Source organism: Capricornis sumatraensis, chromosome 9 (genome assembly GCF_032405125.1).
Source record: "Capricornis sumatraensis isolate serow.1 chromosome 9, serow.2, whole genome shotgun sequence".
NCBI lineage: Eukaryota > Metazoa > Chordata > Mammalia > Artiodactyla > Bovidae > Capricornis > Capricornis sumatraensis.
Genome location: NC_091077.1, coordinates 39,148,173 through 39,161,964, shown reverse-complemented (window position 1 = coordinate 39,161,964; position 13,792 = coordinate 39,148,173). Strand labels below are relative to the sequence as shown.

Here is a 13,792-nt window from a genome sequence, read left to right as displayed (position 1 = left end):
CTCAGCCATGCATATACATGTATCCCTTCTCCCCCAAACTCCCCTCCCATCCAGCCTGCCACATAACATTGCACAGAGCTCCTGTGCTACCCAGCGGGACCCTGCTGGTCATCCATCCTAAACATAGCAGTGTGTGCGTGTTGATCCCAAACTCCCTGACCATCCCTTCCCCCATTCTTCCCACTTAGCAAGTTTGTTCTCTAACTCTGTGAGTATTTCTGTTTTAAGGATGACTTCATCTGTATCGTTTCTTTTTAGATTCCACGTATAAAGGATAGCATACGATATTTCTCCTTCCCTGTCTGACTTACTTCACCCAATATGACAGTCTCTAGGTTCATCCATGTTGCTGCAAATGGCATCGTCTCATATCTTCTTTATCCATTTTATCCACATCTTCTTTATCCATTCCTCTGTTGATGGACATTTAGGTTCCCTCCATGTCTTGTGTTGTGCTTAGTCGCTCGGTCATGTCCGACTCTTTGTGACCCCATGGACTGTAGCCTTACAGGCTCCTTTGTCCATAGGGATTCTCCAGACAAGAATACTGGAGTGGGTGGCCATGCCCTCCTCCAGAGGATCTTCCCGACCCAGGGATCGAACCCAGGTCTCCTGAACTAAAGGCAGATTCTTTACCATCTGAGCCATCAGGGAAGCCCATTGTAAATGGTGCTACAATGAATATTAGGGTGCATGTATACTTTTGGACCATGGCTTTCTCTGTATATATGCCCAGAAGTGGGATTGCTGGATCATATGGTAGCTCTAGCTCTTAGTTTTTTAAGGCGCCTCCACACTGTTCTCCATAGTGGCTGTACCAAATTACATCTCCACCAAGCAGTGTGGGAGGGTTCCCTTCTCTCCACACCCTCTCCAGCATTTATTGTTTGTGGATTTTTTTTTTTTAATCGTAGCCATTCTGACTGGTCTGAGGTGATACCTCCTTGTAGTTTTGATTTTATGTTCTTTAATCATTAGCAATGTTGAACATATTTTCATGTGCCTTTTGGCCATCTGTATGTCTTTGGAGAAATGTCTATTTAGGTCTCCTGCCCGTTTTTTGATTGGGTTCTTTATTTTGATGATGAACTGTTTGTAAATTTTGGAGACTAATCCTTTTTTGGTCACATCATTTGCAGATATTTTCTCCCAATCTGCGGGTTGTCTTTTCATTTTGTTTATTGTTTCCTTTACTGTGCAAAAGGTTTTGAATTTAAGTAGGTCCCATTTGTTTACTTTTGTTTTTATTTCCATTTTTCTGAGACATAAATTGAAAAAGAATTTGCTGCAATTTATGTCAGAGAGTGTTCTGCCTATGTTTTTCTTCCAAACTTAAAATTTTTAGTTTGTATTGGGGTATAGCGGATTAACAATGTTGTGGTAGTTTCAGGTGAACAGCAAAGGGACTCAGCCATACATATACATGTATCTGTTCTCCCCTAAACCCCACTCCCATCCAGGCTGGCACATAACATTGAGTGGAGTTCCATTTTCTATACAATAAGTCCTTGTTGGTTATCCATTTTGAATGTGTATATGATCTTCCCAAGGTCCCTAACTACGTCCCCCGCCCCACCCCCTCTCCCGGCAACCATAAGTTCATTTCCTAAGTCTGTGAGTCTCTTTCTGTTTTGTAAGTAAGTTCATTTGTATCATTTCTTTTCCCACATATAAGGGATGGCATATGATATTTCTCCTTCCCTGTCTGACTTACTTCACTCAGTATGACAATCTCTAGGTCCATCCATGTTGCTACAAATGGCCTTTGTTCATTCTTTTTAATGACTGAGTAATATTCCATTGTATATATGTACGACATCTTTACCCATTCCTTGATCAGTGGGCACTTAGGTTGCTAAAATGTCCTGGCTGTTGTAAACAGTGCTGCAATGAACATTGGGGTGCATGTACCCTTTTGGATCATGTTTTTTCTCCAAATATATGCCCAGGAGTGGGACTGCAGTGTCTTATTGTAGCTCTATTTTTAGTTTTGAAGGAACCTCCATACTGTTCTCCATAGTGGCTATATCAATTTACATTCCCACCATCAGTGTAGGGGGGTTCCCTTCTCTCCACACACTGTCCATCATTTATTGTTTGTGGATTTTTTGATGATAACCTTTCTGACCAGTGTGAGGTGATATCTCATTGTAGTTTTGATTTGCATTTCTCTAATAACTAGAGAGTTCCAGAAAAACATTGATTTCTGCTCTATTGACTATGCCAAAGCCTTTGATTGTGTGGATCACAATAAACTGTGGAAAATTCTGAAAAAGATGGGAATACCAGACCACCTGACCTGCCTCTTGAGAAACCTGTATGCAGGTTGGGAAGCTACAGTTAGAACTGGACATGGAACAACAGACTGGTTCCAAATAGGAAAAGGAGTACATCAAGGCTGTATATTGTCACCCTGCCTATTTAACATCTATGCAGAGTACATCATGAGAAACTCTGGACTGGAAGAAACACAAGCTGGAATCAAGATTGCTGGGAGAAATCTCAATAACCTCAGATATGCAGATGACACCACCCTTATGGCAGAAAGTGAAGAGGAACTCAAAAGCCTCTTGATGAAAGTGAAAGAGGAGAGTGGAAAAGTTGGCTTAAAGCTCAACATTCAGAAAACGAAGATCACGGATTCTGGTCCCATCACTTCATGGCAAATAGATGGGGAAACAGTGGAAACAGTGTCAGACTTTATTCTTAGGGGGCTCCAAAATCACTGCAGATGGTGATTACAGCCATGAAATTAAAAGACGCTTACGGCTTGAAAGGAAAGTTATGACCAACCTAGACAGCATGTTAAAAAGCAGAGACATTACTTTGCCAACAAATGTCCGTCTAGTCAAGGCTATGGTTTTTCCAGTGGTTATGTATGAATGTGAGAGGTGGACTATAAAGAAAGCTGAGTGCCGAAGAATTGATGCTTTTGAACTGTGGTGTTGGAGAAGACTCTTGAGAGTCCCTTGGACTGCAAAGAGATCCAACCAGTCCATTCTAAAGATCAGTCCTGGGTGTACTTTGGAAGGACTGATGCTAAAGCCTAAACCCTAATACTTTGGCCACCTCATGCAAAGAGCTGACTCATTGGAAAAGACTCTGATGCTGGGAGGGATTGGGGGCAGGAGGAGAAGGGGATGACAGAGGATGAGATGGCTGGATGGCATCACCGACTTGAAGGACGTGAGTTTGAGCGAACTCTGGGAGTTGGTGAAGGACGGGGAGGCCTGGAGTGCTGCAATTCATGGGGTCACAAAGAGTCAGACACGACTGAGCGACTGAACTGAATTGAATGACTAGAGAAATGCTGAACATCTTTTATGTGCATATTGGCCATCTGTATGTCTTCTTCGGAGAAATGTCTATTTAGGTCTTCTGCCTATTTTTGATTGGATTGTTTGTTTTGATGATGAGCTGTTTGTAAATTGTGGAGACTAATCCCTCGTCAGTCACATCATTTTCAAATATTTTCTCCCAGCCTGTGTGTTGTCTTTTCATTTTGTTTATTATTTCCTTTGCTGTGCAAAAACTTTTGAGTTTCAGTTAAGTTCAGTCACTCAGTCGTGTCCAGCTCTTTGCAACCCCATGAATCGCAGCACCTGTCCATCACCAACTCCAGGAGTTCACTCAAACTCATGTCCATCGAGTCGGTGATGCCATCCAGCCATCTCATCCTCTGTTGTCCCCTTCTTCTCCTGCCCCCAATCCCTCCCAGCATCAGAGTCTTTTCCAGTGAGTCAGTTCTTCACATCAGGTGGCCAAGTATTGGAGTTTCAGCTTCAGCATCAGTCCTTCCAATGAATATTCAGGACTCAATTCCTTTAGAATGGACTGGTTGGAGCTCCTTGCAGTCCAAGGGACTCTCAAGAGTCTTCTCCAACACCACAGTTCAAAAGCATCAATTCTTCAGCACTCAGCTTTCTTTATAGTCCAACTCTCACATCCATACATGCCCATTGGAAAAACCATAGCTTTGACTAGATGGACCTTTGTTGGTAAAATAATGACACTGCTTTCTAACATGCTGTCTAGGTTGGTCATAACTTTCCTTCCAAGGAGCAAGCGTCTTTGAATTTCATGGCTGCAGTCACCATCTGCAGTAATTTTGGAGCTCCAAAATATAAAGTTTGTCACTGTTTCCACTGTTTCCCCATCTATTTGCCATGAAGTGATGGGACTGGATGCCATGATCTTAGTTTTCTGAATGTTGAGCTTTAAGCCAACTTTTTCACTCTCCTCTTTCACTTTCATCAAGAGGCTTTTGAGTTCCTCTTCACTTTCTGCCATAAGGGTGGTGTCATCTGCATATCTGAGGTTATTGAGATTTCTCCCGGCAATCTTGATTCCAGCTTGTGCTTCTTCCAGCCCAGCGTTTCTCATGATGTACTCTGCATATAAGTTAAATAAGCAGGGTGACAATATACAGCCTTGATGTACTCCTTTTCCTATTTGGAACCAGTCTGTTGTTCCATGTCCAGTTCTAACTGCTGCTTCCTAACCTGCATATATTTTGAGTTTAAGTAGGTCCTATTTGCTTATTTTTTTTCTTATTTCCATTTTTCTGGGAGATGAATTGAAAAAGATCTTGCGCAATTAATGTCAGAGAGTGTTCTGCCGATGTTTTCCTCTGAGAGTTTTATAGTTTCTGGCCTGTGTAGTTGGATACAAAAGTATTCTTACAAATCCACTGTAAAAATGTCAATAATCTAATAGAAAAATGGTCAAAAGATATGAATAGAGAGTACACAGAAAATACAGCTTTTAAGTATGCAAAGAGCTGTTGAGGTCTTTAATAGTGATGGTCACTATTGCAGCTCCTCCTCCATCTCCTGAGCTGAACCTTACACCAGGCCACAGGCTCCTATCTCAGGCGCCCAGGCCCTCAGAATGATAATCACAGTCTGAGCTTTATTGAAGGGAGCTTAGAAGTGAGTGTGAGGAAAGGCAGCAAAAGCTGGAGGACCAGACAAAAACACAAGTGCTGAATCCAGCCATTTTTAAGTTAAAGTTATTGCTTTGTCTGACTTGGGAGCTACACACGTGTATCCGATGGCATCAAAGAGTCCGTGGTGAAAAGATGTCTCTCCCCACCTCTCCTGTTCTCTCAACTATTCCCCTACTCGAAAGCAACTTAATGCAAATTCTTCTGACCACATGGAGATGTTCCACATTTATACAAACAAAAGTCTACCAATTTTTTTAGTATAAATGGCTACCTATTAATATAATGTTATATGCCTTTTTTTTAATGTAACAATATACCATGTCAGAACATACAGAACTACTTTAGTCTTTTTCAGAGCTGCTTAGTATCCCACTTTCATAAGCATCCCATCATTTCTTTAAGCCATTCCACTTGTGCTATTTCTAATGTCTTTACTATCTCAACCAGTTCTGCAGTGAGATTCTTATACACCTTTCATCTTATGCATATGTTAATATATCTATGGAATTCATTTATAGGAGAATCATTGTAGCAATTGGTACAAAAATTTCACATCTTAATTAGTATTGCCAACTCTCTACAGAGAATATACCAATTTATCCTCCCAACCAATGTGTGAGGTGGCTGTCCTCATTTCCCTTGACATGATAAGCCATCAGATTTTTTCACTTTTTCTCATCTGATATGATATAGTTTTAACTTTCTCTTATTGAGAATAAAGATTTCTTGTTTCACATACTTAAGGGCTATATTTTCTGTGTACTCTCTATTCATATCTTTTGACCATTTTTCTGTTAGATTATCGATGTTTTTAGAGTTGATTTTTGGGAATACTTTTTTTTTTGACTGTGGATATTTTATTGTGGTTTATAACAATACAAAAACTGATTTCACAACATCTTATTGACATTATGGATTTTTAGGAATACTTTTATATCCAACTATCTAGCCTTTGTGACATAAGTTGGAAATGTTTCCACTCTGGCTTTTGACTTTCTGCCTTGCAAACATTTTTGCTTTTATATGGTTGGATCTGACTTTATGGCATAGCTTCTAAATTATGAACTGTACTTGGGAAAGCTTGCTCCTCTCCATGGTTAGAAAGAAATTTCCCCACATTTTCCTTTAGGATTTTTATGATTTTTTTTGACGCTTGTAAATCTTTGATACTTTTGGAATTTATCCTGATTCATGCAGTGGTATGAATCCAACCTGACTTAGTCCCAATAACCACTAGCCTACCCACCACCTTCTGTTAATAACAGCTCTCATGCCAGCAGTTCGATGGGCTCAGGTGAAGAGGCATGGGCAGCCCTCAGTGAAGACAGGGCTTTGGATCTGAGCCTCTGTTTTAAGAACAATGGGAAAGTGAGGAGTGGAGGGACAGGCCATGATCAGGCTTGCAGATCGGACAGCCTCTTTAATGGAGACTGGAGAACATGAGGTCTACATATTTGAGGCTGTCTCTGATCCCAGGCACATCACTTTCACAGCTAGTGGGTTTCAGTTCCTGGGTCTCCAGTCCTCTTTCCAACACCACTTCTAGGTGAACTCCTGGGGATCTTGATAACCTCATAGAAGCCCCTCACACCCTCAGCCACTTAATCCTCACTCGTCACTCACAGCCTCAGTTCCTACTTCACCGGCACAGGTGGGGCAGTTGGAGGAGAACGTCCACAAATCCCACCTGCACGGCCACACACCTGCATGCTCTCCCTCCCTGCCCATTTCCACAGATGGCTTGTCCAGGCTCCCCCCACAGCTGTGCCAGTGCCAGTCCGTCTTGCCTCCTCAAGGGCACCGTTCCAGGAATCCCCCTTTCTCCAACACATCAGGTCTCCCCCTTCCTGCTGATGACTTCCATTGTGCAAACTGCTGCTGTACTTCCCATCCTGGAGAAATACCCTGTCCCGCTGCCCCTCTCTTTCCATGACACTGTCCTCTTCCGGGTGAAGCACCATTGTTTATGCTTATTGTATCTCAGCTGTCCCCTCACTAGCAGGGATACTCCTTAGGACAGGGACGCTTGTCACTTTCACTGCTGTATCCCACTTTCCCAGAAGAGTGTCTGGAATGGTGGGCACTCAGTGAATGTCTGTGGGATGAGTGAAGTGGGAGATGGGTGAAGAAGCTACTGCAGCAGTCAGGAGACGCTGATAACATGGATGAGGTTGTGGTACTAGGGAGAGACCCAAGTGGATGAGCTCCAGAGCAACAAGCAGGGGATGTGCCAAATAGATCGTGTCAAGGAGGACTCCTCATTTTCCTGTTCACCAGCTGGAAAGGAGGGGATGACATCCACTGAGTTCAGAAGCTGGAGAGGAGCATGTGTGAGGGCAGAAAATCATGACCATGACTACACATTCTGGTTTAAGGAATCATGGGATTATTCAAGGGGAAATCAAGTGGGCAGCTCAAAAACGGAGCCTGGACTTTGAGGTATGGTCAGCACTGGAGATATACACTTGGGACACTTCCACCTAGTGTAGCCATGAGTGTGAAAGAGCTCTTTGGGGAAGATGGAGAGAGGAGACTGATGAGCAGATAACTGAAGAAAAGAAACCTTAGACTTGAACCTTGAGGAGCCTCAGCATGTGGGGCTGGGAGAGGAGACTGAGGCGGCTGAACAGTCAGGGAGGTGGAAGGACGTGTCATCTTGGAAGCCAAAGAAGGAGAGCGCTTCTAGAAGGAGGTAGAAGATAAGTTCAAGGAAAAGAAATCCTTGTCAGGATTATTGATTGGAGGAGGTCCTTGGAAATTTGGTGAGTGCCATTTTGATGGAGAAGTAGGAATGAAATCCAAATCAGAGGGTCACGCGGTGAACGGAAGGTGAGCAAGAGGAGACCACTCTTTCCAGCAGTGCATCTGTGAGGGAGAGAGGAGCTGGGGCAGGAACAGAGGAGGCCGTGCAGTGAAGGGTGGTTTCTCATGTTCAGATCTATAAGGAAGGATGTGCTTGAAAGTCAGGCTTGACGGTGACTGGGGGAGCGTGGGGGCAGCAGGGTCCCAGGAAAGAGGAACTGGGTCAGCTCCTCTGAGTTGTCCACAAAAATAATCAATAAACAGTCTATGAAAGGAATAGAAAAGAGTTTTATCTGAGCCAAAGTGAGGACGGTAGCCTGGAAGCCAGCCTCCCAGATAATTCTGAGAAACCGCCTCAGAGAAGCATGGTTTTCAGCACACTTTTCTGTCATGTCAGAATGAAGACCCTCCATTAAAAGAACAATTGTAATGATAGCTTATTTGTATGAATATCATTCAAGCACTGAAAAGCTATTCTGATTTTGAAGGGTGTTTTAAGTTGATTTTTTTCATATTTACTTATTTTTATTCATTTGATTGCACTGGGGCCTTAGTTGTGGCATATGGGCTCTGGTTCCACACCCAGGGATTGAACCCAGGCCCTCTGCATTGGGAGCCCAGAGTCTTAGCCACTGCACTACCAGGGAAGTCCAAAGTTGGTTTTTTAAATTGTCATTTTTGTACAAATGTCAACTAAATGTATGCAGTGAGGTGTGTCCATATGCTTCAGGTTTTTCTATTTGAAATATTAGTGATTACTATTCCTAAAGAATGTGTTTATTCTAACCTGATAATAGAGTTCAGTAATGCTAACTCATTAGTGTTAACTAAAACGGTGATTATTTTAGTGTTCTTTTAAAAATCTTTGCACATGCGTAAGTAAAATACTAAAACACTGTTTATATATTTGTCTATTGCTACATGGCAATCTAAAAATGCATATGCGAATTATTGAATAGAAAGTTGTCTGGAAAAACATAGCAAAAGTTTACTGTATTAATAGATCAGAAAAGAAGGGACTGCTGCTATTTTCTGCCTTTAGAATTTTTAAAGCAACATATAAACAACAGAGGGTGTTTTAAAGATACAACCATTTTGTGTGCCTGTCTTCATCGTTACCTATTGACATCTTGGAAGTGTTGGGCTATTGTATCCAACTCTGTACTCCCAGTGACTGTTACGAATAGTTTTTGAGTGATCCTGAAGAGCCTGTGACTTAGATACTAGTGCGGCAGAGAACTGTACACAGTGAAACAAGAGTATTCGCTTATCCACAGAAAGAAGGGAGAAGATGGGATTTGAGGTGAACATGATGAAAGAAAGACCTAAATAATCTGAGATATCTGTCATCATCGGGGACATTTCTCTCCCTTTGGAGTTCCTTAACGTATAAATCCCAACTGTAAACCACAGGGAGACGGCAGTTCCAAGAGAAGATACTTTTGTCTTCTTTGTTTCTAACCTCAGCAATTGGTGCCACCAGACCTGATGCAGTATTCCTCATTCCAAACGCTCTTCACCCCCACCTCTGGGCCCAGGAGAACCCCCTTGGTGATAATGATTGTGATGACTAAATAGGGAAACTGATGCCACTGCTTCTACCACCATCTTCAGTAAAGCCAAAGACAGTCTTCATAAAGTATGGAGAGTCCTCATCAATGTGTTGCAATAGACACTCCCTGCAGATCAGAAACGGGGAAGGCAATGGCACCCCATTCCGGTTCTCTTGCCTGGAAAATCCCATGGGCGGAGGAGCCTGGTGGGCTGCAGTCCATGGGGTCGTGAAGAGTCGGACACGACTGAGCGGCTTCACTTTCACTTTTCACTTTCATGCATTGGAGAAGGAAATGGCAACCCACTCCAGTGTTCTTGCCTGAAGAATCCCAGGGATGGAGTAGCCTGGTGGGCTGCTGTCTATGGGGTCTCTCAGAGTCAGACATGACTGAAGTGACTTAGCAGCAGCAGCAGTAGATCAGAAAAACAGGCTGAGAAGGCTCAAGTTTGAAAGTGACCTAAAGGGTGATACTGGAGAGAATAGTAACCAGGCAAGTTGACTGTTTTATTGCTGCCATTGAACTATATCTCAGGAGCTTGAATGATGGAGATATTGTTACACTGCTCGGGATGGTGTATCTTCAAGGCTTCATTTCAATGTTCCCGTAACTGCATATATTTAAATTTTTAACTTATCACTGGGAAATTTAAAATTAATTCATAAAAAATCATCTTTTTCAAGATTTCAAAGGATACAGCAATTTGTGAAGTGTAATATTTTACTTATTAAATGGCTTTTTTCATCCTCTAATTCTGCCACTTCTATCTGTGTTATCTACTATTAATGAAATCTTGTGCACATCCTTCTGGATTTATTGATAAATTAATACACATGTCATTTTGAGGGTATGTATATTAGCTACAAATTTTCTATGTGGTAAACATGGTTTATATAGATTAAATTTATCTGACTAATTTGTAGAAATAATTCCAATAAATTGAAACTGCTAAGACTAAGGATACCCAAATTTTATAATTCTGAGTCCACACTCAGAATTTGGACTGAGTTTGAACTTAGAATTATAGATTATATAATTAAATTATAATATTTTTCCCTACTATATAGATAGGACTTCATCAATCTTTTCCCCCAGTGTTTATATGGGTATGTTTCCTGAAACTGCACAAATGTTACATTTTTAATCTTTGGCAATGTGATATTACAAAGAAATTGCTTTTCTTCTGTTTTAATTCAGCTCAGTAATCTTCACATATGCTTAATCCTTACTAGTCACTTTGTTATTTCATTTTCTTTTTTTTTTTTTTCATTTTCCTTGGTATATCAGTGTCTTTGTTACTGGTTTCTAAGAACTCATAACTAGGGATGTTAGCTGTTTTCATGCAATGCAAATGAACTACCATATTTCATTTCCATCAGTTTACTATGGTGTTTCGTATTTTGGTTGTATATTCAAATATAATCATGTTGTGTTTTAAAAAAGAACAAAGAACCTCAAACAAGTCAGGGATACATTCTTTCAAGGTTTAAAAATAAAGCAGATCAGCAGGTACCCGGTGGGTCAGTATGGCCTTGGCACCTGGGAAGCTGTCTTGTCAAAAGAGTACCAGCATTGGCATCCCAGGAGGGGATGCATTTGCTCTTTGTTTTTAACATGAACAGTCTTTACTTCTTGTCAATGCATCCTTTTCTTTAATAATTAAAGCAGAGGTACAGTGTACTTTGATTGGCCATAAATAGGATGTTTTAGCTAGCAGAAAATCCAAGTTAACATGTAAGCCAGAATGACTTCCCCACACCTCAATATGTGAACATGTCTTCTATCAGAGTTAACCAAACACGGAGTAGGCCAGGCACAGGTGAAGGTGCGGGCAGGTGTGTGCGTGTGGCATCAGAAAGGTGATAGTAAGTCCATCTGGTGGCTTTTCTCTTTTTGGTAAAACAGAGAGTGGGGCAGTTGTCTGAAAGTGAGATACCAGCAGTGCAGATGTCCACATGGCCAACAACCCGCTCCACCCCAGTCTAGATTTAGGGTATGCACAGAACACACCCACCCCAATCAGGTTACATTCTCAGACATTAGCACATCATGCATCAATTTCTGAAGCGAAAAAGCTTTGTCTCATCTCTCTCCTTCCTCTATCCCATCACCTCTTCACTCACCCTCCACCATTAAATCCATGAGCAAGTTCTGTCTGCCCTCACTGGCAAGTCCGTCTGACTCACTTTTCTTCATCTCCTCTGCCAGTCCCCAAGTCCAGGCCACTGTCAACTACAGGGGGACAACTGCAACACATCCTCAAGCCCACTTTTACCCCCTCAAATCACTCCTCTGTGCAGAAACCTTCAGTGGCCCCCACTGTCCTTCAGATCACACCCCCCACCCCCAGATGATGACATGGAAACAAGACACTGTGGTCTGGCTGACTTGCCTTCTCCCCAGGTCTTGCCCTCCTGCAGCTGGCTCAGCTTTGCCTGAAGCCTAGATGCCCAGTGACTTGGTGTGTTTGGAGCTCTTCCTCTGCCAGATAACCATGCCTCACCCTCTGGACTCAGCCTAGCCTCCCGTCCCAAGTTAGCCCAGTCTGGCTCTGGTCTCTCATGATGTGCTGGGAGCTTCTTGTGCTTCCTTACTGTGTCGTTTTCTCAAGTATCAATCCATCCAAGGAGAATTCTGTGAGTCAGAGATCTTGGCCTCTTTCATACCTGCACCCAACACTGATCCATGAAAATGTGGGGGTGGCTGACTGCCGAGGGCCGCCTCTGTGTTCTGGCATCACCCTACTGAGGTCTGGGGTTAGAGACGAGCAAGCAGAGGAGTCAATGGTTTGGCAGCACTGTGGCTTTTAGTGGAATATGTGTAGGATCTGAGAATCGGGAGACTTCCTTCAGGCATAAATTCCATCCCTAACCAACAGCGTGTCCTTAGATGAGTCACTTCTTTCACTCTGAGCCTCTGTGTTGTCATCTGCCATATGGGTATGTTCGTCGTACCTCAGAGATTACTGAGTAGGTCAAATGCTGTCATGGCTGGGCAGGGTGGTTTGGGCACTCTAAGGTGAGGAACACCTGACTGTGCTCCATGGGGCAAGCCTCAGCTTGCTGCACCAGCCTTCCTGGAGCTGCCACTTGTGCTTCCAGACTGGCCCCCTTCAAATTTCCCTACACACAGCCAGGCTCAGCACTGCTAACCCCAGAGCTGGGCTATGGGCCCCCTCCACCTCCTTACACATCTGCTCAGCCACACAAGCACATATCCAGTGCCTGTTAGGAGTATTCTTCCCTCTGCCCAAAATGTTTTCTTTCTCAAGTATCTCCCTTTCCACAGAAATGAACCAACTCCCATTGAGCTCCAAAATGTATTCTTCAAGAAAGAACAGATCTGACTCCTACCCTGCCTGCCAAAGCCCAACACGGTGCCCCCAAGCAGGAAGCCACAGCAGCCTCGTGTCATAAATGCACAAACCAGAACTTGCTGGATTGTCATCACCACGCATATCCCCATCCAGTCCCTCCAAGGGCAGAGGTGCTCCCTCTGCCCTGACACTTGACCTTGGGGCTGACGACAGCATCAAAGCCTTGCAAGGAGGGGTGACCGGGAGCTGTGCAAGGAAGGGGCTGGCCAGGGTGAGGGGCCCCTCTCTCCCTTTGATACTTACTATGGCTTCTCTGCTTGTGTTTTGCAGGTCCTCCTGTAAGTGTCCTGGATTATGTTCTCTCCTCCTGAAAGATAAGATATTTTGTTTTCTCTCTGTGTAGCACTTCTAGGAAAGGAATATTTGATTAGAGAGGTATATTCTTTATAAAAAATTCAGTCTCAGCCAGGGACATGTTCTTTTGGCATTTGTAGATGAATGCAAGCACAGGATTCATGTACTTGACTTGCCCAGTGAAGCATCCTGTGACCATTATCCTTCCAAGAGAGCTGCCACAAACCTGGCTGCTCCTCATCAACATCTCTGGCTCAAGTCTTTTAACTTGGTGCACAGAAGCGCAAGCACTATGCCTGTATTTCCTAACCCTTCTGCAGCAGTTGATCTGCATAAACATTTTCATCTCACGTGCTTTGGCAGAAAGGACTCTGAAATCAGGCAAATATGTCAAGAATAAGTGGGGCTTAACCACTAGATTCTGGGGTCTGTTTTCCTTCTTTGCCAAAATATTTAACTCTCTGGATTGGGCAACAGAGACCTTGAGAATACAGCTGGCCAGTAAGGGTGCTGAGTTGGAGAAGGATGTGAGGGAGAGGGTGGCTACTGGATCCACAGCAGCCCCAGAAATCCCATTCCTTCTCCAAGACCCATGACAAGTTCGCCTTTGATTCATCTTGGCAGTTTTTCAGAGCCTGATAAATCCCAATGAATTCATTCAAGAAACACAATGACGGTCTGCTTGAGCCAAAATTAACTTTCTAAAGGAATTCCTTTCAGATGAGCAGCTTCATTTTTACTTCAACTTAACCATGATTCATTTCCCAATCCGCACCCTTCAGAATCGGAATGTCTTGGTGCATGTAGCAGCACCCCATT

General features: G+C 43.1%; 1 protein-coding gene across 1 annotated transcript in view; it reads left to right on the top strand.

Moving 5' to 3' along the window:
- Positions 1-13,792, top strand: part of COL23A1 (collagen type XXIII alpha 1 chain) — a 385,192-nt gene that overhangs the window by 321,002 nt on the left and 50,398 nt on the right. Inside the window, exon 6 of the mRNA XM_068981034.1 lies at positions 12,950-12,957. Coding sequence (XP_068837135.1) covers positions 12,950-12,957 — 8 coding nt within the window. The remainder of the gene's footprint in view (positions 1-12,949; positions 12,958-13,792) is intronic.